The sequence below is a fragment of the Neofelis nebulosa genome, chromosome 4, assembly GCF_028018385.1.
Source record: "Neofelis nebulosa isolate mNeoNeb1 chromosome 4, mNeoNeb1.pri, whole genome shotgun sequence".
Classification (NCBI taxonomy): domain Eukaryota; kingdom Metazoa; phylum Chordata; class Mammalia; order Carnivora; family Felidae; genus Neofelis; species Neofelis nebulosa.
Window position 1 is genome coordinate 87,055,822 of NC_080785.1, and position 26,195 is coordinate 87,082,016.

At 35.7% G+C, this 26,195-nt stretch overlaps 1 protein-coding gene across 12 annotated transcripts in view; it reads left to right on the plus strand.

Annotated features, from left to right (window-relative positions):
- MAGI2 (membrane associated guanylate kinase, WW and PDZ domain containing 2) overlaps window positions 1-26,195 on the plus strand; it is a 1,350,742-nt gene that overhangs the window by 1,001,632 nt on the left and 322,915 nt on the right. For all 12 annotated transcript variants that reach the window (XM_058725276.1, XM_058725278.1, XM_058725277.1 and 9 more), the window contains one exon: window positions 16,902-16,959. In XM_058725276.1, coding sequence (XP_058581259.1) covers window positions 16,902-16,959 — 58 coding nt within the window. The remainder of the gene's footprint in view (window positions 1-16,901; window positions 16,960-26,195) is intronic.

Sequence of the window (26,195 nt, forward strand, 5' to 3'; positions counted from 1 at the left end):
GGACTATATGCCCTGTGTGTATCAGAGCTGATACACATTTGCATTCTGAAAATGCAAACTTAGAGTAGAATCTGAGACTACATTAAAAATGGAGCCTAGGGGTGCCTAGGTGGCACAGTTGGCTAAGCGTCTGACTTCAGCTCAGGTCATGATCTCCTGGTTCATGTGTTTGATCCCCACTTAGGACTCTGTGTTGACAGCTCTGAGCCTGGAGCCTGCTTCTGATTCTGTGTCTCCCTCACTCTCTGTCCCTGCCCCGCTTTCTCTCTCTCTCTCTCTCTCTCTCTAAAAATAAACATTAAACAATTTTTTTAAAAAAAGAAAATGTAGCCTATGACCTTGACCCCTTTATCATATCAATTAATATTTCAGCTAGTGATGTTCTGTGTACAAATCAATATTTCCAGTGATTTTTGCCTCAAAAGGCCTTTACAAATAAAAATTATTGATTCCCTCTATTGGACCAGGTAACCCTCCCAAACAGTCTGTGTGCTTTGTCTGCACAGTGCCACTGCTGTGGAAAGTTTGGATTTCTACATGTCGACTCTCGCAAAGTTGCTGAATGCTACATCATAGCACACTGTCACTGCTTGTATGATTTACACACAGTCTAGTTGTTACCACAGGTACAAATCACAGCTCCGCTTGGGCCTTTAACATTTCCTGAAAAGCTGGCATGTAAGTTAGACACGCCTGCAGGGCAGCCTAATTTGTGGGAATGACTGGCTCTTACATGCCAGGTAACCCCAGCTCAGACGGACTCTGACAGCTTTATAAGAACAATATTTTTCACTGGGGTGAAGTGCTCTCCAAGATTTTCCCAGTGTTTTAGGCATTGGATACCTTGCAGACACATCAGGCATCGTGTTTCCTATTCCAGGTCTTTTCCTGCAGATAGCATTAGGAAATCCCACCCTCAGCTCTTTATGTTTTTCTGTTTCTTTCTACCATAATGCAAAGCAGTGATGCAGTACATGCTGTTAATTCCAAATCCTCTATTTTTTTTTTTTTTACATTACTACATCATACCTCACTACCATATTATTAATTTTATCAAAAAGGATTCTGGGTTTTATTAGGATGAGATTTCATTTCCCTATTCCTACATCTAATCCAGTCCTTCTGTCCTGGAACACTGCAGATATGGGACAGAGCTAAATAGGTGAACATTCATGTAAATCACAGTGACCATATCATTGGGAAAAATGTTCTGCTCTCTTTTGTGCTAGGAACTTACTAATGGAAAGCATCACTCTGTTTGTATGTGGAACAGGAAATTTAGGATTTGTATTAAAACTGCACCACTTCCCCCTGTCAGTAAAGCCCCATATTTGAAGCGAATACTTATATTTGAAGGTAGATGCCAGCACAATCTATATTAATAGACACTTCGGTGCTTTTTTATACTGACTGGTATTATGATGACTTAATTAATTGTAACGTAACTGAAGGTGTATTTGTCATATTTATATCATTCATCCACCTCAAATGTAAAGATGCTTATGTCCTGTGAAGTCACCATTCACTACACTATATTGCCAAGTTGGGGTAGGGGGTGGAGACTATGATTCCAATATCTCTACCTAGGGATCTAGCTAAAATCATATAGACAGGAAATTATTTTGGAAGAGAACATTGGGACAATCCCACACACACACACATCTGGCTATATGAATATAATTTAATGTCTGCATGTGGACATTCCCATCATTAAATTTTAAAAGGCAGCAGTAACGCTTTACATTAATACCAGGTAGGGAATCAGAAATCTCATTGTTACAGTTATACTCTGAATACTCAACCTCCTCTTTTCACGCTATGGGAAAAGCCTTTCCCTATCTTGTGTCTCAACTCTCACTACCTTTGACACCCTGTGATCTATCTGTGACAGGTACTGCTGACAAGTAGGTGTTTTCTCCGCCCAGAACAAGTATAAAACAGAGCACTGTGAGCTTGGTCAGCCTGCCTATTCTGTTAATGTTTAAAAACATTCCATGACACAGATGGAAAATACGGAAGCAATCCTCTTTTCCCTCCTCTCCCTGGAGACTGTTGATAATTGATATTTTTATGGATTTTTTTCAGCGTCCTTTTCAAAAATGTCTATGAACTCCTTCTTTGTTCTGGCAGAAAGACCCAAAACTCAGTAGACCAGATAAAGTAGAGGCTCTATGACAACTCCACATCACCCCAATTTGATAGATGTCCAGCTTGCTTCTTTATGAAGCATGCAAGTCTCTTAGGATCCATGAGTGTCATGGCAAAAGCAAAACTGATGTTACTATTTAATGGCATGCAGAAGTGTCATGGTGCTTCTCTGACCCAGCATTGTGGGCAGTGGCTCAGATGGCACCACTAAGAGAGCGAGCTCATCCTTCTGCACATTGGTTAGCAGTCCTAGATTTGTGCTCAGTCTGATCCATTTCACTGGTCTAAGTGGCATTTTAATTAAACAATGCTCTGAGGCTGCATATGAAATAGAAAATGAAATTAGGGCATATTCCTAAGTAGAATTCAGCTCATCTAATATAATAAACATAAGTAAATTTTAAATTTCATTTTTCCAAGCCCTTAACTGCACTGATGTTCAATACTTAGTTGTCCCCAGAGATTTTAAATAGTTAGAATTTTCTTGTATATATCAAGTTCATTCAATTTAAAAAGACTGCTTCACTAGAAAAATGACATCCATTGTGTGAATTCACCCCAAAATACCCAATTGACAAGTGTGTTGCTGACTTATTGCATTAGGTTTATTTAAATCAATTGTAATGAATTATACCCATGAAATGTAACAACCTGTGATTCCAAGCTCTTCAAAAATTACCTGAGGGTTTAGGTAGAGTAAAATATACATACACTTCTCCTGGTAGCATATACCATAAATTATAATGAATTAATAATTAGTGAAAGTATTTGTTTACAGACTGGCTCTGACCAAAACTGTCAGTTCCATGGATATTGAGACTTATTCCTATACCTTCCAGCTTAGCCCACTGCTTCCCTCAAAGTAGATGAGCAATAAATATTTCTTGAATGAAAAAGGGCCTCAGAAAATATGTTACATTATGAGAGCTGTGTTAAGTAATGTCATCAACAGTTAATTGCAAATTTCACTTGGACTAACACATCCAGATCTTATCAAGAACACTTTGAACCACAAAACCATTGAACATTGCATTGAAAGTGTTATTTCAGGGACGTAAAAAGAAAACAGCAATCATAACCATCACCAAAACCATGGTAAAATGTGGCCATTTCTCTGAGCTATTTTTTTTTCTACATCTTTAAAATCTTCATTGATAAGGTAAAGTGAAGAATTAAAGCAAAATTTTTTATTTATTTTTTCTTTCTCATAACCTATCCCGGTCTTTATCTTGGCTCCCTGGAAGATGGTGGCTAAACAATTCCTAAAGCCCTCATTATCTGTCAATGTTCAGTCTGAGTCAATAATTAAAATATAGACTGTTCTAGCATGGGAGAGCATGCTAGGAGCTAGTTAACTTCCAGACCTCTCACCTGTCTGCACTCCCCAGTTGGAGCTGTGTAATCCACTCAGCAGCCTGTAGAATAGACTGATCCCCCTGTAGGGGAAAATTTGACAACTAAGGAGAAAGAAGGCCATCAGTCTCCAGTCTCCTGCTCTGGGCCCGACCTCTTCCCTAAGTTTTCCCTCTTAGAAGCCTTACAGGCCAAGATTCATGTATTACCTCATCTCTAAATAAGACCTTGCATCCTGAAGCCAAAATGCCATTCCTGGTCCCACACAGGTGGCAGAACTCTGATAGACCCTCCCTAAAGAGATACCTGCTTTGAATTACCAGGCTTTTGTAAGTTTCCTGCTGTAATAACTTTATGCCTTACATTCCACTGAAAGCCAAATGCCCAGTATCTACAATAGTTCTGAGATTGTTGTGTTTACTTAGAAAGGCAGATTCTCATAATGAATGGAGTCCACCTCTGCAGCCTCCATAATGCCCAAAGAACCTATCAGCTCTCTAAGGTCACTATCAGCTTAAGAACAAGTGTCAGTCAGAGAGAATTTCATCAAACCTATCCTTTCTAGGGACCTGTGCCTCCTCTCTGAATTATTAAATTCTAGTCTGGTCTTAGGTCTAAATCACTAAAATTAATGTTTGCCCCACCCCCAAGCCCTTAAAACTTTTGTTCTTGCAACTTTTTGTTCAAGAGGATCCTAAATGCCAGACTCACAGGGCTTCCCAGTGTAAAAGGCATAAGAACTAATGTAAATTAACCCCAAGCTTCAGAAACCAGTATCCTGAACCGCACTGTCAGGAAAGCCTACCAAAATTGTGCAGCATTATAAATACAGTTATTCTCCAACCTCAGTGATATTTCCTCAATGCTTTTATCTTCTGAGTCTTTGTATAATGAAACCCTGACCCCCAAATCTGTAATTTCTCTAATACTTGCCTTTTTCTTATCCTGAGTGGTTAGCAATTTCATATAGAGTCGGGTTCATTTTCTTTTGTTTATATTCAATTTTAGGGTATTTTTTTCCATCTTATTTTATTCAGTTTTGTTTTTTCAAATAGAAGCACATTGATGAGGTTTGTAAAGAAGTACAAAGAAGCCTCCTTTCCTATCCCTTTGACTTTATTGTTCAGGCCCACCTCCTTTAATTAAGCAGTTTCTTTAGTTTCTGGCTCTTTTTTGTATACCTTTTTTTTTTTCCAAGAATGAGCATAGGAAGGTTTTCGTTTAGCAATCTCTCCCACAAATCACTACATCAGATCACAGAGATTTTTCCCATAGGTTTTGCAGTTCCGTGTGCATATGCTGTGTTTATTTAAACTGTTATCCCTGATTGGATATTGAGGTTGTTTCCATGGTTTGCTAGTAAAACAGTACTGCAGTGCATAACCTTGTACATTTCTGAGGTTTTTCATATTGTTAAAGATGAAACTTTAGAGAAATTTCTTAGAGGAATGACTGTTGGATTGAAAGGTAAAATGTGTCCATTTTATGCCAAATTCCCCTCAAGAGAGGTTGTGTTCATATTGACCAGCTATCAGCAAGATATGAAGGAGACCAGTTCTTCCACAACCCTGCCAAAAGGGTGTGTCTTCGAGTTTTTTTTTTTATTGTTTATTTATTTATTTTGTGAGAGAGAGTGTGACCAGGGGGAGGGCAGAAGAGAGGGAGAGAGGGAAAATCCCACAAAGGGCTCAATCTCACCAGCTGTGAGATCATGACCTGAGCCAAAATCCAGAGTAAGAGCTTAACCGACTGAGCCACCCAGATACCCCTGTCCTCAAGCTTTTGAATTTTTGCCAATTTGATAGGTAAGCAGTGGTATCTCAATATAGGATTAATTTGCAGTTCTCTTGTGATGAAGGCATTGGGCATCTTTTCACATGTGACGACCTGTGAATACTTCTTGTAAACTGTCTATTCCTACCTCTTGTACATTTTTCTATCAAGTTTTTAGTCTCTTTTTTCTTTTTTTCCCTTCACTTTTTAAGAGTTTTTGTATGAAGGAGAGCAGCCTTTTATCGATAGATGTTACACATCTTTTTGTCTCAGTTTGTCGTTTATCTTTTAATGTTAACTTTGGTGTTTTGGAGTGTACAAAGATTCTTGTTCACTTCTATGTAGTCAAATTTGTCAAGTTTGAGTCATAAGAAAGCCTTTCCTCACACCCAGTTTATAAAGGAATTTATCTCTAATATTCATATTGTTTCATTTGTTTCTTCTCCATTTAGAGTTTAGTATTGTACATTGACTAAAACCTGTCTATTTAAGCTTCTCTATCTTTATTGGGGCCAATCATGATAAATTATATTTTCCTAAGAAATTATCCATTTCATTTAGATTTTTGATTTTGTTAGCATATGTTTGTGCAATATATTCTACAATTTTTATGATTCCTTCCCTTTTTTCCTTTCTTACATTGTTATATGTGACTTATCATTTTTTAACCTTAAATTAGTATTTATTTTGCTGATTTTTAAAATGAAATAGGGGCGCCTGGGTGGCTCAGGTGGTTAAGCATCTGACTTCACCTCAGGTCATGATCTCGTAGTTCATGAGTTTGAGCCCCCTGTGGGGCTCTGTGCTGACAGCTCAGAGCCTGGAGTCTGCTTTGGAATCTGTGACTTCCTCTCTCTCTGCCCCTCCCCTGCTCTTGCTCTGTCTCTCTCTGTCTCTCAAAAAATAAATAAATGTTAAAAAAAAAATTTTAATAAAAAAAATAGGGGCACCTGGGTGGCTCAGTTGGTTAAGCATTCGACTTTGGCTCAGGTCATGATCTCACAGGCCGTGAGTTTGAGCCCCACGTCAGGCTCTGTACTGACAGCTCAGAGCCTGGAGCCTGCTTCAGATTCTGTATCTCCCTCTCTCTCTGCCCCTACCCCACTCACACTCTGTCTCTCTCTCTCTCTCTCTTTCTCAAAAATAAATAACCATTAAAAGAAAATTTTATTTTAAATAAAATGAAACAACATTTTGATTAGTGTTACTATTTTTCAGTTATCTACCATATGACTTTTTTCTTTTATCATTTGTATTCCTTTTTTGTTTTTTGGGTTTTTTTGGGGAGGAATCCCTTTATTATTCCTTTTCTATATATATATGTATATATATATATGCATACATATATATATGGCATAAAATATATATATGGCATAAAATTTTCTCTGATCAATTTTAATTATACCCAACAGATTTTGCTACTTAGTGTTTTCTCGTTGCTTCTAGAAATTCTGCAATTTCAGTTTACATTTTCTTTTTGACACAAAAGTTGTTTATTTAGAGTTTTTAATATCTAGACAAGAATTCTTTTGATTATGATTTTATTATTAATGTCTAGATTTTATTACCTTATGGTCAGAGATTCCTGTTTGTGTTATTTCTGCTTTGTAGAATTTATTAAAACTTTTGTAATATATAAACAATTTTGAAGAATGTTCAGTGAGTACTTGAGAAGAATATATATGAGACTGAGAGCTGTCTTAAATATTTGCCATTAATGAATTTCTATTTCTTCTTGCAGCTCCTGTAGTTACTGTTTTATAAAAGTAGTTTGTATTATTTATCATACAAATATTTACTATTATATCTTCATTATAAATTGCGACCTTTATTGTTATAAAGTAATGTTCCTTATTCTGGTTAATGCTCTTAACTTGAACTCTAAATCTGATAGCAAGACTATAATCCTGCTGTTTTCTTTTTTTCTATCTGTCTGGTATATCTTTGCCCAAGTCTTTATGTTTAGCTTTTTTGAGTTACCTTATTTAAATGTGCCTATTCTTTACAGCATAGAGTGGGTTTTTTCTTTATGAGCTAATCAGAAAATCTTAAGAAAAATAAACTGCATTCATTTCTATGTTTTAATGGTCATATTATTTTATGTTATATTTATTGACCATATCATGTTCTATTGATTGTGGCCCTTTCTCTGTGTGGTCTGTTTTCTTTGGGGTTTTGTTTGTTTTGGTAGTTAGAATAGTCTGTATTTGTGTTGTAATATTTACCTTTATTCTGATACCTTTTTATAAGGCCCTGTTCACTTGCTAGCTTTAAGTGATACTCTGGCTCTCACCTTGTAACAAAGCAACAATTAATCCTTGTTCCCACCCTTTGTCCTACACTTATATCTATAATTAACTGTATAATGATTACTATCATTCCTTTTCTCCAGTCATTTCTTGGTTGAATTAAGGTTGATTTAATTAAGTAGTACTTCAGGAAGGTTTCTTGGATACAGTATTCCCCAAGTTCTTGCATATTTTAAACTCGTGTGTGTGTGTGTGTGTGTGTGTGTGTGTGTGTATTTGAAAGATAAGTTGGCTGGATATAAAATTGGCTCACCGTTTCTTTGAGATTCTTTACAATGCTACTTCACTGTTGTCTATGTATGTTGTTCCTGAAATGTGATATCAACTTGACATTTTTTTCCCATTGTAAGGAACTTATATTTTACCCAGTTTTTCCTTGATTTTTTTTAAGTCTAATGGCTAACTGGTATATATCTTGAAATTGACTGTTCTGGGACAATGTTCCAAATACATGGGGAGACATTTCAGCATATATAGTTATTTTATTTTTGGATTATAGTTTCAAGTATTAGTTCTATTGTTTTATTCATTCATTCCACTTATACATGTACTGGATCATCTTTATCTTTTATATTAATGACTGTTTTTTTATTCTTTTCACCTTTTGTTTGTTTCATTTTGTTCTCTTGAGTATTGTCATGTTTTTTCTTAATGATGCCTATTATATTTTCAATTGAATCTATTTCCTCTTGGAAAGCTCATAATTTAGTTTCAATTTAAAGAATTTTTTTTAATGTATTTACTCATTTTGGTCAACTCTACTATCTTTCTGATTTTTATCTACTCAGAGCTTTTAAAATTTTTATTCAAAATTTGTTCTATGTATATAGATACTTGTTTCAAAATATCTTGAGAATTCAATACACTTTTCTTATTTGGGTTTTTGTTTTAATTTTCTTCTGAGGATAGCAAACTATCATTAGCTGCATCATTTTAACTCTTGTTTCTTATTTCATAATGTATGAATGCTATCTGCTATTTTCTATTGATTTTGAACTTTTTTTTCATAGACCAGCAGTAACAGTTTTATATAAGCATTAAGTTTTATATAAGCATACTACATTCTTAGTTCAGGAGCACCCTCTTCTGTTTCTTTTGTGAAGTACTGATTCTTTAGTGAAAGACTTTTTGCAGAGGGAGTAGTTGGTATGTCTTATGATCCTAGAATTATGTTTGTTTCTGTGATGCATAATTTCTACTTCATGCTTTTTCCTATCAAAACCAAATTTCTAAGGGTGGTTTCCTCCATTGATATTAGCTCTCTCCTCTTCTTTTGTTGTTTTTTGTAATTCTTTTAATGTTTATTTATTTTTGAGACAGAGAGGGAGAGAGAGAGACAGACAGACAGACAGACAGAGACAGAGCACAACTAGAAGGGCAGAGAAAGAGGGAGACAGAGAATCTGAAGTGGGATCCAGGCTGTGAGCTGTCAGCCCAGAGCTCGACTCTGGCCTTGAACTCACAACCCAGGAGATCATGACCTAAGCAGAAGTCTGACAATTAAACCACTGAGCCACCCAGGCACCCCAGCTCCCTCTTCTACTTAAGCAGTACCTTCCTAAGACTCCACTTCTCATTCTGCTCACTTCCAAACTCCCTGCACTTAATTCCCCAGAAGCTGTGTTCTGATCAACAGGTCTGCTATCAGCATTTCACCACTCCAGATGGGAATTTATCTTTCTGAGGGTGATTTTGCCTTTTTGTTTTCACTCATGGCTCCTGGAGTGCTCTCCTTTTTACTGCACACTATCCACCTTTCTGATCTGGAATGGGCTTCTGAGCTGACTCTGCTGGTTTGAGGCATTTAAATCTCTACTTACATATAACTTTTGAGTTTACAGTATTTTCTTTCTTCTAATTATGTTGTAGATATGCATTATGGGTGGTTTTATTGCTCTCTTAGTGGATATTTATGGCTTTTCAGGGTAAGCAGAGAGGTTAAAATTTACATATCAGCCTTTACACTATAGAAGCCCAGTATCCTTCCATAAATAATTTTAAGTGGATGATGATGATAAATAGATAGATCGATGAATGGATTAACATAGACTTACAGAGGTTAAGAGGAAACTGGAGATGTATATTTCAAATCTTCAGCATGTATTTGCTTCCTGAATCTTAGTTTATAGCCAGACATTCTCCAAAGCTCTAGGAACATAGAGAAAAACACTAGGTTCATCACGTTATGAACTTCAAATGAATTTTGCAAACTTAAACCAAGTATGACTTTTTCTGAGTCTTTACCAGACAATATCCTTATTTTGTGCCATGCCTTTGAGCCTCCACTCCTTATCACTATCTCAAATAGATTACAGTACTCTGCCATCTTTAAGTTAGCATTGCAAAAGTTTGCATCTGTATTTGCTAACTTTTTTCCAGGCAGAAAATGGCCCCTGAATGATCAAAATTTTATTGAGTGCACATTTCTTCATACATCAATATTAAATGAATTTTTTAAAAAACCAGAATGTATTCAGAATTTACTTTTATAATTACAAATACATTTTTGAATACAGGAAGAGACAAAAATATAATAAAGTGTATTAATAAGAAAAATTCATCTTTTGTATATTTTATTCTGGCATAGTATCCTTCTCTTCCTTCTTTTTTCTCTTTAATTCTAAAAATGTATTTCTTATAAAAACTCATGCTGAGGACTCTTGTTTAAACTCACTTACACTCCTAATAACTACTAAAACCCCTAAGAACTACTTGGAAGCAAGTTATATCACTTTTCCAGAAAAAATTTAATATCATCCCTAATTTGTATACTATGTATACAGAAAAAATGTAATAAAGATTGGAGGAAGGGGCTTAGTCAGTTAAGCATCTGACTCTTGATTTCAGTTCAAGTCATGATTTCATACTTCATGGGATCAAGCCCTGCATTGGTCTCTGTGCTGACAGTATGGAGCCTGCTTGGGATTCTCTCTCTTCCTCTCTCTCTCTGCCCCTGCCCTGCTCATTCTCTCTCTCTCTAAAAATAAATAAGTAAATTTTTTAAAAAAGACTGGAGGAAAATATTTTAACATTAGTGTTAGCTATTACCACATTGTTTGCTACACACTGTATTATTTGAACTAAGGAAACCTTGTATGTTTCTTATGTTCTGCTGTAATGTTATTACCTCTAAAACACAACAGCAAGAGCCTAAATTAAAAAAAAAAAAGTTAGTCCGAAAATGTAATATAGAGTTAATGGAAATAGTTTCCCATTCTGGTCCTTTTCCTTGTTTCCAGTATTTTATTACTTTCTAAATTTGTCTGCCTTTCTGGCTTTGGAGAGAATTTTAAGCTACCCAGAAGGATGGGCCTCCATACAACCTGTATGAACTAACATAACCATGTTGTGGCTCATACAGGACAGTGACCCCAGAAAAGGAACAAAGCCTGACTCCAGATTTTAAACTCATATTATTCAATCTGTATGTTCTAAGATTCAAGATGCAGTAACACTTCAACATAAATGTTTTTACCTTGTTTCTCCAATGAGCAGAAAGATAGGCAACAGAAAAAAAAGGTAAAATAACAAAATTGAAAGACTCTTTGAATTGTCTATTGAAAGAAATCAACATATTATAAAAGAATATAAATACAAAATCCTACGTTCTTATTTTGTATAAAAAATTAACATCATTATCAGATTGAACATTAATGAAGTGTGGGTAGAGGTCCTCTGATAGTGAGAGTTGTAAAATAACTTTTTTCGGTGTTTTTATCGAGAAGGTATTTTAGATTTCCAAAATTTGCAAAAAATACTATAATGTTTCCATGTATCTCTCACCTAGCTTTCCCCTAATGTTAACATCTTTCAGGAGTATAATTACTGAAGCCAGGAAATTAACATTAATGTAGACTATCAACTAATCTACAAATCTTACTTGAATTTTACCAGTCATCCCACTAATGTCCTTTTTCTGGTCTGGGACCCAATCCTACAATCCATTTAGTTTCCCTGTCTCAATAGTTTCCTTCACACTGTGACAGAACCTCAATCTATTTCTCTGTTTCATGACCTTGACACATTTGAAGAGTATTGGCTGGTTATTTTATAGGGTGTCTCTCTATTTGATTTTGCCAGATGTGGCTTTGTATCTACCAAAAGGGCACAGGCCACGGCCATACCCTATTATTTTGTGAGTGGATTCTTCACCTGAGGGCAACCATTACATTGATCTTCCAAGTCAAGTCACTTGAATCTATTTTGAAGAAAATGAGCTGGATTCATGAATCCTTTGGGAGATAGGTCACAGAATTGAAAAACTCAGAGATCAAGTAGTGATAGCAGTGCTTGAGATTAAAAAATAACATAGAGTCAAGTATGGGGTGACCTTTCCAGGACATATGCAAGATGAGCCAGAGAAGTAGACGGTAGAAAATAAAGAAGGAGATGTACACAGTGGAATTGGAACTGAAAGAAAGAAAGAGAGACATAGAGAAAAGAGGCACAGTTTAAAAGACAAAGTGAGTGAGACAAACAGGACCTTTCTGAGATACCCTAAGGTTTTATATCCTAGCTAGCTTTTTTACATCTGTCCAGTATTTGAGTCCCATTTCCAAAAGAAATACTGTCCTTGGATTCTACAAGTTTCCCAGTTGCAGCCTGAAAACTGCTTCTTGTGTGCTAGCATAAAAGAGTCTTGGTTTTTTGGCAATGAAAATGGACATAACAAATAAATATAAACAAATAAATAAATTGGAGTAAAACAAATAAGCAAAAAATATATATCATGGTGGCTATGGCAGAATCCAGGCATAACTGGATGCCCCTTTCATCTTTTGATCTTCTTACAGGCTAGACTTACTACAAGTTAATGTAGACCTTAACACAGACTTTTGCAGAGTGGATCATGATACGAATATCTAGTCAGTGAATTTGCTCCATGGTTCCATGGCCTGAGGAAAATCTCAATTAAAACAGTTTTTAATGCAGCATTAACCTTGTTGATCTCAAGTGTTTATTTTCCCTTGTTTCATTGTATATGTTATTCTTTCATTAGTGTGACCTTAATCATTCTCAAATGTGTCGGGTATTGTTGAATACAGTACTCTAAATAACCCAGGACCCAAGAGCTCCAAGCTACATGCTTGCCTAATTAGGCAAACAGTACAAAATTGGAAATTCTTTTTCTCAATCATTAGCATAATTTTAAAGAGAAGCAATTCATTTTTAAAAACTAATTCACAAGTCCAAATAGCTCATTTTCACAGTGAAAGATGATTCTTAACTTTAACTTTTCATCATCTAGATATATACTATTCAGCTTATAATCCTAAGAAGTTTATTTTATGAGTTGTCTTTTTATGAGTGAAGAAAAACTTGTGTTTTTTCATTGACATTCTAGCCTAGACCTTTCTTTACTACTCAAGCAAATGTCATTAAGGGGAATGTACACATACATACATGTGCACACACACATGCACACACACACACACTCATATACACACATACAGAGCATTTAAACATCGGTTGTAGATTTTTATACCCATTGTGCCACATTTATATATGAACTGATGAATGTGTCTATTACTGAACCCCTTGTAGATATTTAAAATAAAATGAATAATAGCTTTTATAACAGAGGGTTAGTGTATCATCTTGTCTCAAAATAAGTAAATGAAAAATTAATAAATTAATTACAATGCAGGCTCTGGATTGGGAATAGGAGTTTAAAACTTGAACAATTAACTGTCAGAATCTTTTGGTATCTTCATTTCCTCATCTTGTAATTGAGTGTGATAATAATGTACCTTACAAGTTAATTTTGAGGATTAAGTTATTTGTTTTTTGTTATGTACTTAAACAATGCCTAGCACATAGCACTTAGCTCTCATTATGTTTTTTTAGCTCTTCTCACCTTGGGTCAAATGTGGTAAAAAATATATTTTAAAAAAATGAGATTATAATTCATTTATCTGAAATAAAATGTTTAATAAAAATTGCTTCCTCCCCCCAAAAAAATTGTGAGTCAAGAATCACTAATAATGAAAATACTTCAATTTTTAGAGTATAAATGTTTGTAATATATAATTTTGTTTTGAACGAATTAATAATTTATTTTGGAAATGTAGAACAATCAAGCAAACAAACAAAATACATTGATATGTTAGGCAAAGCAAATCAGATTCCCCATAAATTCTGATGAATACTTCATGATGGCAAGTGACGCAGGATACTAAATAAATAGTTTCCAGAACCTTTTGCATTGCAAATCTACAAAGATAAGGAATCAATTAACTCTGTACTTTGGGGATGCATTGCTTAGAATTAGTAACTTACTCAAAGAATGAGTCAAAGATAAGGAATAAGTGAAGAAACAGTTTACATTATAAAATATAATTTTAAAAATTCGACCATCATATGCTTCCATATAACAATACCATTAAGACACAAGACTAGTATCCATAAAATTAAGCATGTTAGCTGTTTACTCTATACATTATTGAATGTGATTACTTTACATATTATTGTATTCATGAGATGATAAACCTATTATAAATATGAATCCATGTATTCAGCCATATTAATAAATTGTCATAATATCAGTTGCTATCCTCTGTATATTCTTTTACTTTTGCTGCTTGTCAAGGGCACCCAGTAGATATCTGTCAAACAGATTCTTCTTTTTAATAGGCAAATTCTCCAATAGCTAGGGGGATTTGGTGAAAACCATCTGGACTGTTATTGTCCTTAATCTAAATTAAGTGTGTTTATGCTGTGCTAAACAGAGTGTCTAAATTGATATCTAAATTGGTTAAGATCACTGGAAGCAGAATACAAGGATTTTAAATTCTGAGTTCTTTAGGATAAATGAGTTAACACATGGTAAGTCCATCAGTACCTTGATCATAGTGAATATTCAGTAATGCTATCATGATCATTTTGAAAAAAAATTTCTTAAGGTACTCCACAATTTAGTGTTATATATTCATTCAGATATGACTAATCTAAGAGATATAAATAAAGCATAGCTTAGACTTTATGTTAAAACAAGATAAAGAAACACTAGAAAAATATCTTCAGTATTTAAGTAGGCTCCAATGACAAAACCTAAGTGAAAACGCTGAGAAATTTACCAAATAAAATTTAAAACATCTATGTGTAAAAGAAAATGTTCAAAATTAAATCTAAACAAACTCAAAAACACATATGCAACATGTGACAAAGGATTAATATCCTTAATACATAAAGAACTCTTAGGGATTGACCTTTAAAAATGAGAAATGTACAAAAGAAAACACAATTGCCTGAGGATAAACTTACAAAAACTGTTCTAACTAGCTAGAACCCAAGGAAGGTAACTTAAACCAACCACAAGTTGCCATTTTAAAATCAGTGTGGTTGGTTTTTAAAATAATGATACACAGTACTTTATCTGAATATCCAAAAATTCAAAAGCTCTTAAAACTGTCTTTTGTAACTCATTTGGCAGCAAAATGTGACCTGACCTGGACACTCTGGAAACAAAACAGTACTCACTGATATGAAGTAGTCCTTATGTGTGCCTCTTGGTACAGATCACATAATTTTGGCTGCATAAATGCTCATGTATTTGATTAAAAACTGCTTCCCCAGACTCTGCTTGGAGTGTTATGGGACAGAAGACATTTGCATCGTGTTAACTTCTGAAAATCAGAAAACTTCTTAATTCTAAAACCTAACTGTCCATAAAAGTTTTGGATGAAGAATCGTGGACCTGCATTTGATTTGATAGTACAGAAAAACAAAATTATTCATACACCCCCAGTGAGATTATAAATTTTTCTATCTCGTGAGTAGCACAGTGCTAATCTGTCAATTTAGATCAAAGGCCATAAAAGGGTAGATGCCCTTTAATCCAAAATTCCACCTATAGGAATTTATTATGACTAAGTTACCGGGAAAATGATGGAAGACTTAGGTTTAGTGAGTCCAACACAGGTGACATATAAAAGGTAAAAACCGGAAAGTCCCAAATGTTCAATAACAGAAGAGGTAGTGTTGTACAGACCCTAGCCATACTGCAGACCACCACCTGCCACTAAAAGTGGCATTCTGCAGTAATGCTCATTCACATTGAAGATGCCCTTGATACTCTGTCAAGTAGAAATAACAGGCTATGAAAATGATGTGCACTCTGTGATCTGATCTCTGAAAAAATGAGTCACAAATACCTATGTATGAAAATAGTTAAAGGATATCCACCAAAATATTAGCAGTGATTATCTCTGGATGGCAACACTGCAGATAATTCTAATTTTCTGTCTATAACTGTGCCTTGCTTACAGTGAACATGTGTTATTACTGTAATAATAAAACTTTTAAATTTCATTTAAACATACCATTGAAAGCATGCCAATATATCTTCCTTAGCTTCTAAGTGCTATGCATGTATAATTAATATCTACAAAGAAAAATATAATACTCTTCATATTTATAGGTGTTAATAATCATAAAGGCTCCAATGTATTTGGAAAACAGTGTCATAAAATAAATCTTGTTTTCAAATAGCATGTTTTTGCCTATAGAAGCGTGTACAGTATTATTGATATTTTTAAATGTGTGTATTAAAGTTAACCATGAAGAATAGAAAATATGAATCATATTGCCAAGGAAAGTGGGTTCAAAATTTTAGACTTTGAAAACCATGCCCAGAGAGTATATTGGCAGCATTCAAAATCTGGCCTGTGTGGAGAGAATAGCCAGCTAACCATCTTGAATTGTGGAATGTCAACTGAGAACTTATAATGCCTTTGTTTCAGTCATCAGAAACTATTTGCTATCCTCAGAAAGGTATTTTGAAAATATGATCTTTATCCTGAAATGCTCCTTTTAACAATACAAATAAATAAGAAAATGGTATGCACTGTCAGGAAAGCAATTTGCCTTCTGTATTGCCCTGAGTGGTGATAACGTGATGACGTGCCATCCTACCGCTTGGCGTGGCATCAACAGCTAGCCCCAGCAGTATATCTGCAGAGAAGAGAGCTCTGTGTTTTAACTGCCAGTTTTCAAGTCAGTGCTTCTTATAGTTCCTACAATACGTGTCAGAATGTTAGTGCTGACTCTGAATGCTTTCCTCCACTTTGGTAGACTGCTTCTGCAATACGTGAACAATTAAATTATATTACTTTTTTTTTTTTTTTATTTTTTAATATATGAAATTTACTGTCAAATTGGTTTCCATACAACACCCAGTGCTCATCCCAAAAGGTGCCCTCCTCAATACCCATCACCCACCCTGCCCTCCCTCCCACCCCCCATCAACCCTCAGTTTGTTCTCAGAAATTGTGATATCTGTTGCTTATTTACTGAAAGAAATAACTCTTTATTTTTCAGAGCTTCCATATGGCTGGGAAAAAATTGATGATCCCATATATGGCACTTATTATGTTGAGTAAGTCTTTAAGTTTGCTATTAACTTGTTATTAACATGTTGTGAAATTGTGTTAGTATTTCATTTCTTGAGCATGTGTGGCTAACAGCCCTTTTGTTTCTCTTTCATCTTACTTTGAAATATCCACAGACTCAAGCATCACCAGCTAGCTGTATTTTCCTTCTCCAGCTGGCTAATTTGTCATTCTTTTCCTTTGACTCATGATTCTGAAACACCAATTGGAAAAGTGTTTCACACTGTCCTCTAAGTGAGTGTTAATTAAAGTTATCAAAGTAAGTGCCCTTCATTTTGCAATCAAAATGTTGGGAGCTGGTTAGTTGTGCAAAAGAGATTTTCTATTAAAATAGATTTTGAAACCAATTAAATAAAGCAGCCGTATTTTCCAGCTGAAGGATGAAATAAAATTTAGAATTTTTTTTCTCTTTTAGGGCCCCATTTCCAATTAATAGTATTCTTTCTGCAGATTGGACGTTTATGTTGTCTAATGGAGGTCGCATTGCTTTAATGTATAGTATATGTACATGTATAATGTAATGTATATGTATGGTATAATATGAGTTACCCCCTCCATACATTGTTTTATTTCAAATAAAGCCCCTATTAGGGCTTTATATATATTAAGGAAAATCAAGTAATATTCATAACTTCCAAAAGTTAAATATGCAACTTACTTTTCTAGAACCCCCTCTTCTGGTAGAGAATTTTTTTTATTCTTTCTAGTGTGTAACGTTGTTAATGTTCTTGGGTGAATAGCAAAGCCTACATGTTGCTTATGAGAAGTTTACTACCCAAGAGATGCAAGGACTGAAAAACTAGAGGTGTTCACATTATTTATCAAGATCTAACTCTGTTTTCTCTAATCACATTCTTTTTAACAATAATAATCTAGATGGTGAAGGGTTAGTGATCAATGGCATTATTGCTAAATTGTTTTGGTAATAATATTCAGTTACTAAGCTTTTACTAAGTGTCAAGCCCTTCTTTGTGCTGGGGAGGTGATGATGAGTAAGATCTGTAAGCTTCCTGCCCTTGAGTATCTCCTTCATCTTCATCTAGAAAACCCCCAAATTTGGCATCACTGTCAGTCATTTCAAGTCAAGATGAATTCACCTCATTTACCACGTGCCATTTTCTTACATAATATCTAGTGCTCTAATGTCAGGGGATACTCAATAGATGCAAAAAGTAAAATGAATTCCTGGAGGTATCACTGACTGCAAAAATAAAGGGACATCACTTGCGTATACTTATAAGCCTCCCCCTTAGTTCTACTATATTGTTAATCAATTAAGATACACATATTTTAATAATAATATAGCTGCAGCTTCTGGATTAATTTATCAACATTATAGGTCTCCAATAAATGCTAGCTGGTCTTAATTCACTAAATCTGAATCCAAGATATTACATCTGAAATCCAAGATAACTCCATGTAAGGAAAGAAAACTGAGGTATGTGACAAACCAGATCTCATGTTTAATACACTTCCTTACAGAATTCATTGAATAAGAATTTTTTTCTTTAGTCCAAATATTAGCAAACTGCAGTAAGAACCAGATAGCAATTTTTTTTTTTTTTGCGGGGTTGGCATATGACTTCTGTCATAACTATTCTGCTCTGTCACTGTAGCTTGAACGCAACCATAGGCAACACTTAAATGAAGGGGCATAGCTATCATCCAATAAAACTTTATTTACAAATATAGGCAGCTGGCCAAATTTGTCCTGCTGGACATAGTTTGCTGGCCCCCACCCTGTTCTAATTCTTCAGGTTGTTCTCCCATGCCTTCAACTGCTTGCAAGCTGGCTTCAATGTGGAAAATAATACTTAACTCAAACTTTTCTTCCCTGTCTTAATTGTCTGTCATAGAGGTGAGACACCCAACACATCAGAAAGTAATGCTTCCTACCTTCTTAATCATTGAAGTTCGTGTTGTTCAAGTAAAGATCTGCTGTGGTAGACCCCTTGTAATTAATTATTGAATTGGACACTAGCTGTAACCCTAAAAGACAATTGTCCTAATTACCTTTATACTCCAAATGATTGTCTTTTCTTATTTGCTTTTGCTTAAATTATATTTCTGTCTATATGTCTCCACTTAATTTTTCATGTATCACCACCATAGTCAGAAAATTATTCATAATTTACCCTGTCACATCTCATATCATTAGATCAGACCACCATATTTAGTAGTTTTAGATTTCAAGTGAATGTGACATCATACACACAGGTATTAGTGAGTCAGATTGTTTTAACTTCCTTTAGGTTGCATCCAGTTCTACCACTTGTCATGGCTTTTTCCCCATTACATGATTCCGTGACACATACCAACACCAATTAGTAGATGTGTGGGGTGTATCTGACCAACCAGAAAATTGAGACAGATAATTCAAATCTGAAGATAATTTTTAAGTATAATTATATACCAATATTTCTTAGAAATGTCCTTTGAAAAAAATTATCAAAATAATTAAAATACCGCCATTTATCCTATGTAATATAAACATTACTTAAAATCAGGGATATCTCCTGTCACAACAAAGACAACTTGTCCATTTTAACTGGAATATATCTATTTATGTGGTTTGTTTTAACTGTTCCAAAAAAATGTGAATTGCATCACTATTACACTGTTATTTTCACAAGGTATGTATTGGTTCTAAAGTAGTCTTATTGGTGGAAACTGTATGAAGTGGAAACACTGCATATTGAGTGTAGTGGTTATTCATCACTTTCAGCCCATAAAGTATTTTTCTTGAATAAAGGCCACCTGATTTCATACAGTTATACCAAAAAATAATAAATGTCTAATTTAAGTTGTTATGTCAACTTTTCATTACAGATTATCATTATATATAAGATACAATATACCTAGATTAAGACACTGTTTATAATTGTAGTGATAACATTGGTATCAATATCTTGGAATCATATACGTTTGTAACATTAATATTCAGCTAATGAAACAGAGCAAGATGGTCTTCATTGTAAATCTGTAGTCCAGAAAATGTTGATTCACAAATTCTATTAATAATGATAGACAGCGGGTTTTCTGTAGAGCTATCATTTTTTGTGTGTTTAATTACACACTCACACAATTAGAGGTATGGTTACAAAATATGACAAACATTCCACCTTCCCACCTAGTGGCCAAAAAAGCCTGTGCAGGGACACTAGAAGTCTAACTTAGCAGCCTGTCACTCTGTTCAAATAGACCAGTGTCTGGGAGCAGAAGTTTCAGAGTGGACCTTCTGTCGTCAGCAGGGCATGTTGGATTGAAATGAGCCTGTGCCTCTGGCCCAGTTACACAAGCACTCATACTCCTTGTCAGCCTCAGACAAGCAGATAGCAATTCCAGCGATCTATAGGAGGAAAGTGTTCATACAACTCGAAACTGAAAAACCTGAATTGAATAGGTTTTGACCACTATTACCGATTTTACCCTTCTATGCCACAATTCTGTCCTGTGCAAAATCACTTTTAAGATTTTAGGTTTATTATATTCAAAAGTCAGAAAAATTATCACCACCATCATCCTTACCATATCATCAGGATAGTTGACATTAATGAGTGCCTAGTATGTGCCATGAACTGGGTTAAGTGCTCAACAGCCTTTATTTACCACATTTATAATTCTCACTATAGTGATAAGGAGGTAGATTGTCTGAAGTGTAGAGATAGGAAAATCCCAGCTGATGAAGTTATGTAACTTAACCAGTATCACACATTATTGAGAGGAATGGCTGTAATTTAGACCCAGGCACTCTGACTGTAGAGCCTAGACTCCAAGCTTTTGCTCGAAATGCATCCCACAAATTTAGCATAAGCCTGTAATGGTCTGAACAAGCCTCTGAAACTCATCACTAAGAAGAATGAGGGGTCCCTAGAGAACATCTCCCTGGCCCACCTCTAGTACAGGTTCACAGTGAAAGGAAGGTGTCCAACAAGGGGAGGTCATGTCGCACACAGCCTGCGAGATGTTTTTTTTTTTACATTTTTTAAAGTTCATTTATTTATTTTGAGAGAGAGAAAGCACATGCATAAGCAGAGAAGGGGCAGAGAGAGAAGGAGAGAGAATCCCCAGCAGGCTCCTCGCCATCTGCACAGAGCCCAACTCAGGGCTCGATCCCAGGAACCTGAGCCGAGATCAAGAGCTGCACACTTAACCAACTGAGCCACCCAGGCATCCTGAGACCATCTCCTGACCCAAGCATTCTGAGCCTTTAGCTCCATTAGCAATGACTTGAGAGTGACTCTGGACAAGGTGACCACCAGGATTAAGATTTGTAAGACCTGAAAGAAGAAGAGTTCATATTATGTGGACCTTAACATGGGATGTTGGCACTAGTTTGGAGCAGCAGAGGCAGCCGCACAGCTCTGCATTTTAGAGAACAATGGGCCCTACTCAACATCTTCCCTTATTTCATCTGTAGACAGGGCAGATGGACCAAGTTTCTATTCTATGGAGCAGCAGGCAGAAGTTAGCCCAATTTCTTCTGACAGACACCAAATCCATGATAGCACAGTACTTAGCAATGTATTAAGAAGGCCTACAGTTGCTAACTAGAAATGTAACTGTCACTGTTCATACAGAAGAGAAAAAAATTTTTCAATGAGAAAAGTGCAAAATGTAGAGTTGAACAGCTGTGACTTTTGTACAAATGTGGTTTTTTTCTCCTCTTTTGTGAAATTATGTCTGCTGGGTACATTTTGGTTTCAATGGCAGTTACACAATTTGCTTAACTAGCTAGTCCAGAAGACACAATTTCCTGGAACAGCTTTCAGGCAAAGCTGCCTCCTCTGTCACAGACGGAGAAGCAAACCATATAACCACAGTTAAAATGATAGTGGGGACTGACAGATGTGATTTTCATGTAAAGGTTTTATAAGTTTTTCATGTGATGTCACGCATCTGCTACCATAAAATGTTACTTGTACACAATTCCAGAAAGTCTGAAAGATACTGCATAATATCCTCAATGTAACATTAAATGTAAAAGGAAAATCACATTCATTTCATGGTTAATGGTGAGTATTCGTCATGATGTTGCAAGTTGGAAAGTGGTTAGGGAGGATTTTAACTCAATACCATATCTTAAGAATGTTTCCCTCCTTCATGCCTTTGAGTAGTTTTCTAAATTTTCCAAGAAAAAACTTCCCAACTTTAGACTTTTTTAAAAGTCAGCATGAAGGTAAAACATTTCCAATTAGAAATAAACAGATAAGAGTACCCTTTTAAAATCTTGTTTGTCCTTAGAGACTTTTTTTTTTCCTATACTGAAAGTTACTTTTTCAAACTTTCAGTTTTTTTCTGTCAAACAATGGCAAACTTTTCTTAATGCTATCAAAACAGCTGTTTAACAAAGAAATCCTTTCCCCAACTTACAAATGTATGCAAGAGAAGATGCTAAACTGAAGTACCATGCACTTGCTCCGTGATGTTCTATGCTATGGTGAACTCCAAATCTTGTCAATAGCATTTGGTAATATCAATTACTATCAGTTAGTAGCCAAGAGTATGGGCTACAGAGTCTCACAGGATGCCAGTCCTGCAGCTTCCCAGCTGGGAGATCTTGAGTAGACACATCATGGAGGAGGAGGATGAAGAGGGGGAGGAGGAGAGGGAAGGGACAGAGGAGAGGAGAGGAAGACCTTTTATTGTGAGCTTACCACATGCCAAGTGGTATTCAAAGCGCTTTACACATACTAGCTCATTTAATCCTCGCAAAAAACAAAAACAAAAAAACCTTTGAAGTCTGTATTGTTATCCTCACTTTAGAAAGAAACTGCGGTACAGATAGTTTTACAGGTGCTAAATAATAGAGCCAGAATTTGAACCTGGATAGTCTCATGCCACAGTTGGTGCTTAGCAATTGACACGTATTGAGCAAGTGCTTAATAAATGTTAGTTATTTTTATTTTGTGTGTCCCAATAACATGGATAAGGCTTCTCCTTATGGCATTACTTCTGCAGCGCATTCATGATTACACTATACCCCCAAAAGTGAACAACTCTAAGGGAAATGATTTGATTTGTAAGGAAGATGCCATTTAATTTCATGGTGAGAGCATGCCACATGGAATAAAGAACAGTGTTTCTTTAGAATTAGTGATCATTCCGTAAGCCCATTGAAATCATAAAGCAAGGACTGCAGAGTATGATGCTTCTGTGGCTTCCAAAGGGATTGAGGTTTCAGACTAATTCCTAAGGACATTATTCTGGTCATAATTATCTACTGTATATGTAATCTCATATAGCTGGGATTTGTGAAAGTAATAGTAGAAATAGTAATATTTAAGGCATTATTTTATTTTATTTTTTTTTAATATATGAAATTTATTGTCAAATTGGTTTCCATACAAGGCATTATTTTAACTTTTAATGTGCTTTCACATCCATTATCCCAAATGACAGTCACAACATTTACAAACAAGGGGACCAATCCTCTGAAGACTTCACTGAGTTCTCCAAGGACATCTGGCCAGTTAGGCTGAAGTTTGATGAAGTCTGATGCCCTATATAGCAAAGAGAGACTGTTCAGTAGAGTAGCTGTATTTCTATACTAATATAAAATGTCTTTACCTGACAAAATATTTTCTCATATTCATTAAACAAGTATAAATCAGCTCATTTCACAGCTGAACAAAGGGAACAGGTCTATTGAAATAAATGTGGGGCACTTGATCTCTTCTGAACTACAAGTAATTGTTTTGCTAAGTCAGCAGCTTTATATTTTTACCTCCTCTGCTCTGAGCCAGGCCAGTTTCTTCCTTTGTGCTGTCACTCCTTTCAGCCTGGAAGAAACAAGCAATCTGGTCTTATAAGTGAGGGACACCCTAGCTTCATACACATCCTCTTTCTATTTTACACTAGCATTTCTTTAAAAAAATATATATAGCTATAGATATATAGATATATAGATAAATGTTTATTTACTTATTTTTGAGAGAGAGAGAGAGAGAGAGAGAGAGAGAGAGAGAGAATGCACACGCATGAGCAGGGAAGGGGCAGAGAGACAGGGAGAGAGAATCCCAAGCAGGCTCCATGCTGTCAGCACAGAGCCCAATATGGGGCTCGATCTCACAAGTCATGAGATCATGACCTGAGCCGAGATGAAGAGTTGAACACTTAACTGACTGAGCCACCCAGGCACCCTACATTAGCATTTCTGATAGTATGTAATTGGCGATTCCTACTTACCTCCTCTGTACTACTCACTCATATTATATAAATTTCAACTGGCTATTGATTTACTTTCCTAACACTACAGTTCAACCACAGATCAGAAGAAAGGCTTATGGCTTCCTTTTACTCTTTATGCCAGATTCCCTCAAATATTTTTAAACTATGATCCTTTCAACCAAAGTGAAGTTCCATGTCCAATCTTTCTTCTTACCACTACCATCCAGTCGGGATCTGAATGCACACCCCTCATCCATCCCTCACCTGAGATCAGAGATAATTTGTCATGCTGTGAGGCCCTTCACCACTGCTGCTTCATTCTAATATGATCAAAATGTGTTCTGTATTCTAGTTACCTTCTCCTCCCCTGAATGTCTTTTCAAATGAAGGAAAGAAAACTTCTAATTAAAAACACTCTTATTAGAAACTCTTTGATCTCATAAACCACCTTATTTAACAAACCTTCAGGTTCCAAATAAAGAATGTTCTGAGCATCCAGAAGTTTAAATTGGTTTAATTGCAAATGGAATTTTAGAAATAACAATGAATTATTCACCCTTGGCATCAGAGTTACATATAAATGTTTTTTAAGACAATTTTTACAATTCTAATGAATTATTTTCTTTGTCTTGAAGTCCAGCATCAACTTTTCTTTGAGAATATATTTATGAATATATTTATGAATATATTTGTAAAACTTTGGGGTTTTTTTTGTCTTTAGGCATTTTTTTATGAATCTAGCAAATTAAATCAGGCTCTTGTTAGGTGCTCCTGCAGAGGTGAAGCATAGGCATATAGCCCAGTAGCACACCAGGTAGAACAGAGCAGAGGAACTTGTCATGGAGGCAGCAGTGTGAGGGACACAGTCCCTGAGCCCTCAGCATTACAGGGAGAAAGAGGACAGGAGTAGTCACAACCAGAAACACCATGCTGTGTGCTCCTGAGGAAAGATCATGCTTCTTCCTTCTCCACCATTTTTATAGGACCATGAGAACTCGAAAATAGCCTTGGGAACAGCAGGGAAGACAGTCTGCATTTGGGGGACCTGCTGTTCAAGGCAGTTGCAGACAACCCTTTGAGCTGGATATGAGCTGTGTGGAGGATATTATTCCTGCACTGAGAAGACCTACAGCCTTGTGGGAATTGCTGTTCCTGCCATTGGAGGAGGGGACTCCAGTCCAATGGGGTTCATAGCAAGGCAACACATCAGAAAGCTGCTACTATCTTCAACTGGACAATCCTGTTTGCCTCTTGCCAAGCCAAGGCAATGTTATATAACACATAAAGAGATCATTGCTATTATTCTTTCTTTTTAAAATTTTTAATGTTTATTTATTTTTGAGAGAGAGAGAGGAGGGGGGTGGACAGAGAGAGAGGGAGACACAGAATCCAAAGCAGGCTCCGGGCTCTGAGCTATCTCACTCATGAACCATGAGATCATGACCTGAGCTGAAGTCAGACACTTAACCGACTGACCAACCCAGGCACCCCAAGATCACTGTTATTATTCTATAATTTGTAGAACAGTTAGCTTCTATAGTTTAGCTATTCTCTCTCTGGATTAAACATGCTAGGCTTCTTGTGGGTAAACTGCAGATTGTTGTCCCATGCTACCAATCCGTATCATCACATACTTTGGAATCCTATCTTAGACTAAGTTCTAAAGTTAGTACATAAAGTGAAAATTCCATGGAGTCAAAATTATCCTAAAAATCCCTCAGGATCACAGCAAGTAGAAAACTAGCATACTGAAACAACACAGCCATTTTTTCCCCCAGTGTTAGAAAAGAATTCTTTCTGGAATTAAAGTACTTGGCTAGCATTTAGGATCTTTTTAGATCTTTAATGGATACATAACTAGAATCACATTCAGCTCAGAGAGATGTTAGTACTGTCAGGGATGAGGGAACTTAGTCAAACCCAGGAAGTGGCCTATTGATGTCATCCTTTGGGCAGCCTATTATTGAATAAAATAGAGGATGGTCACCCTAAATGGGTAAAATGTAATGCCCCTCCACCCCCACATGAGAACTTTAGTCTCGTCTTTTTCAGT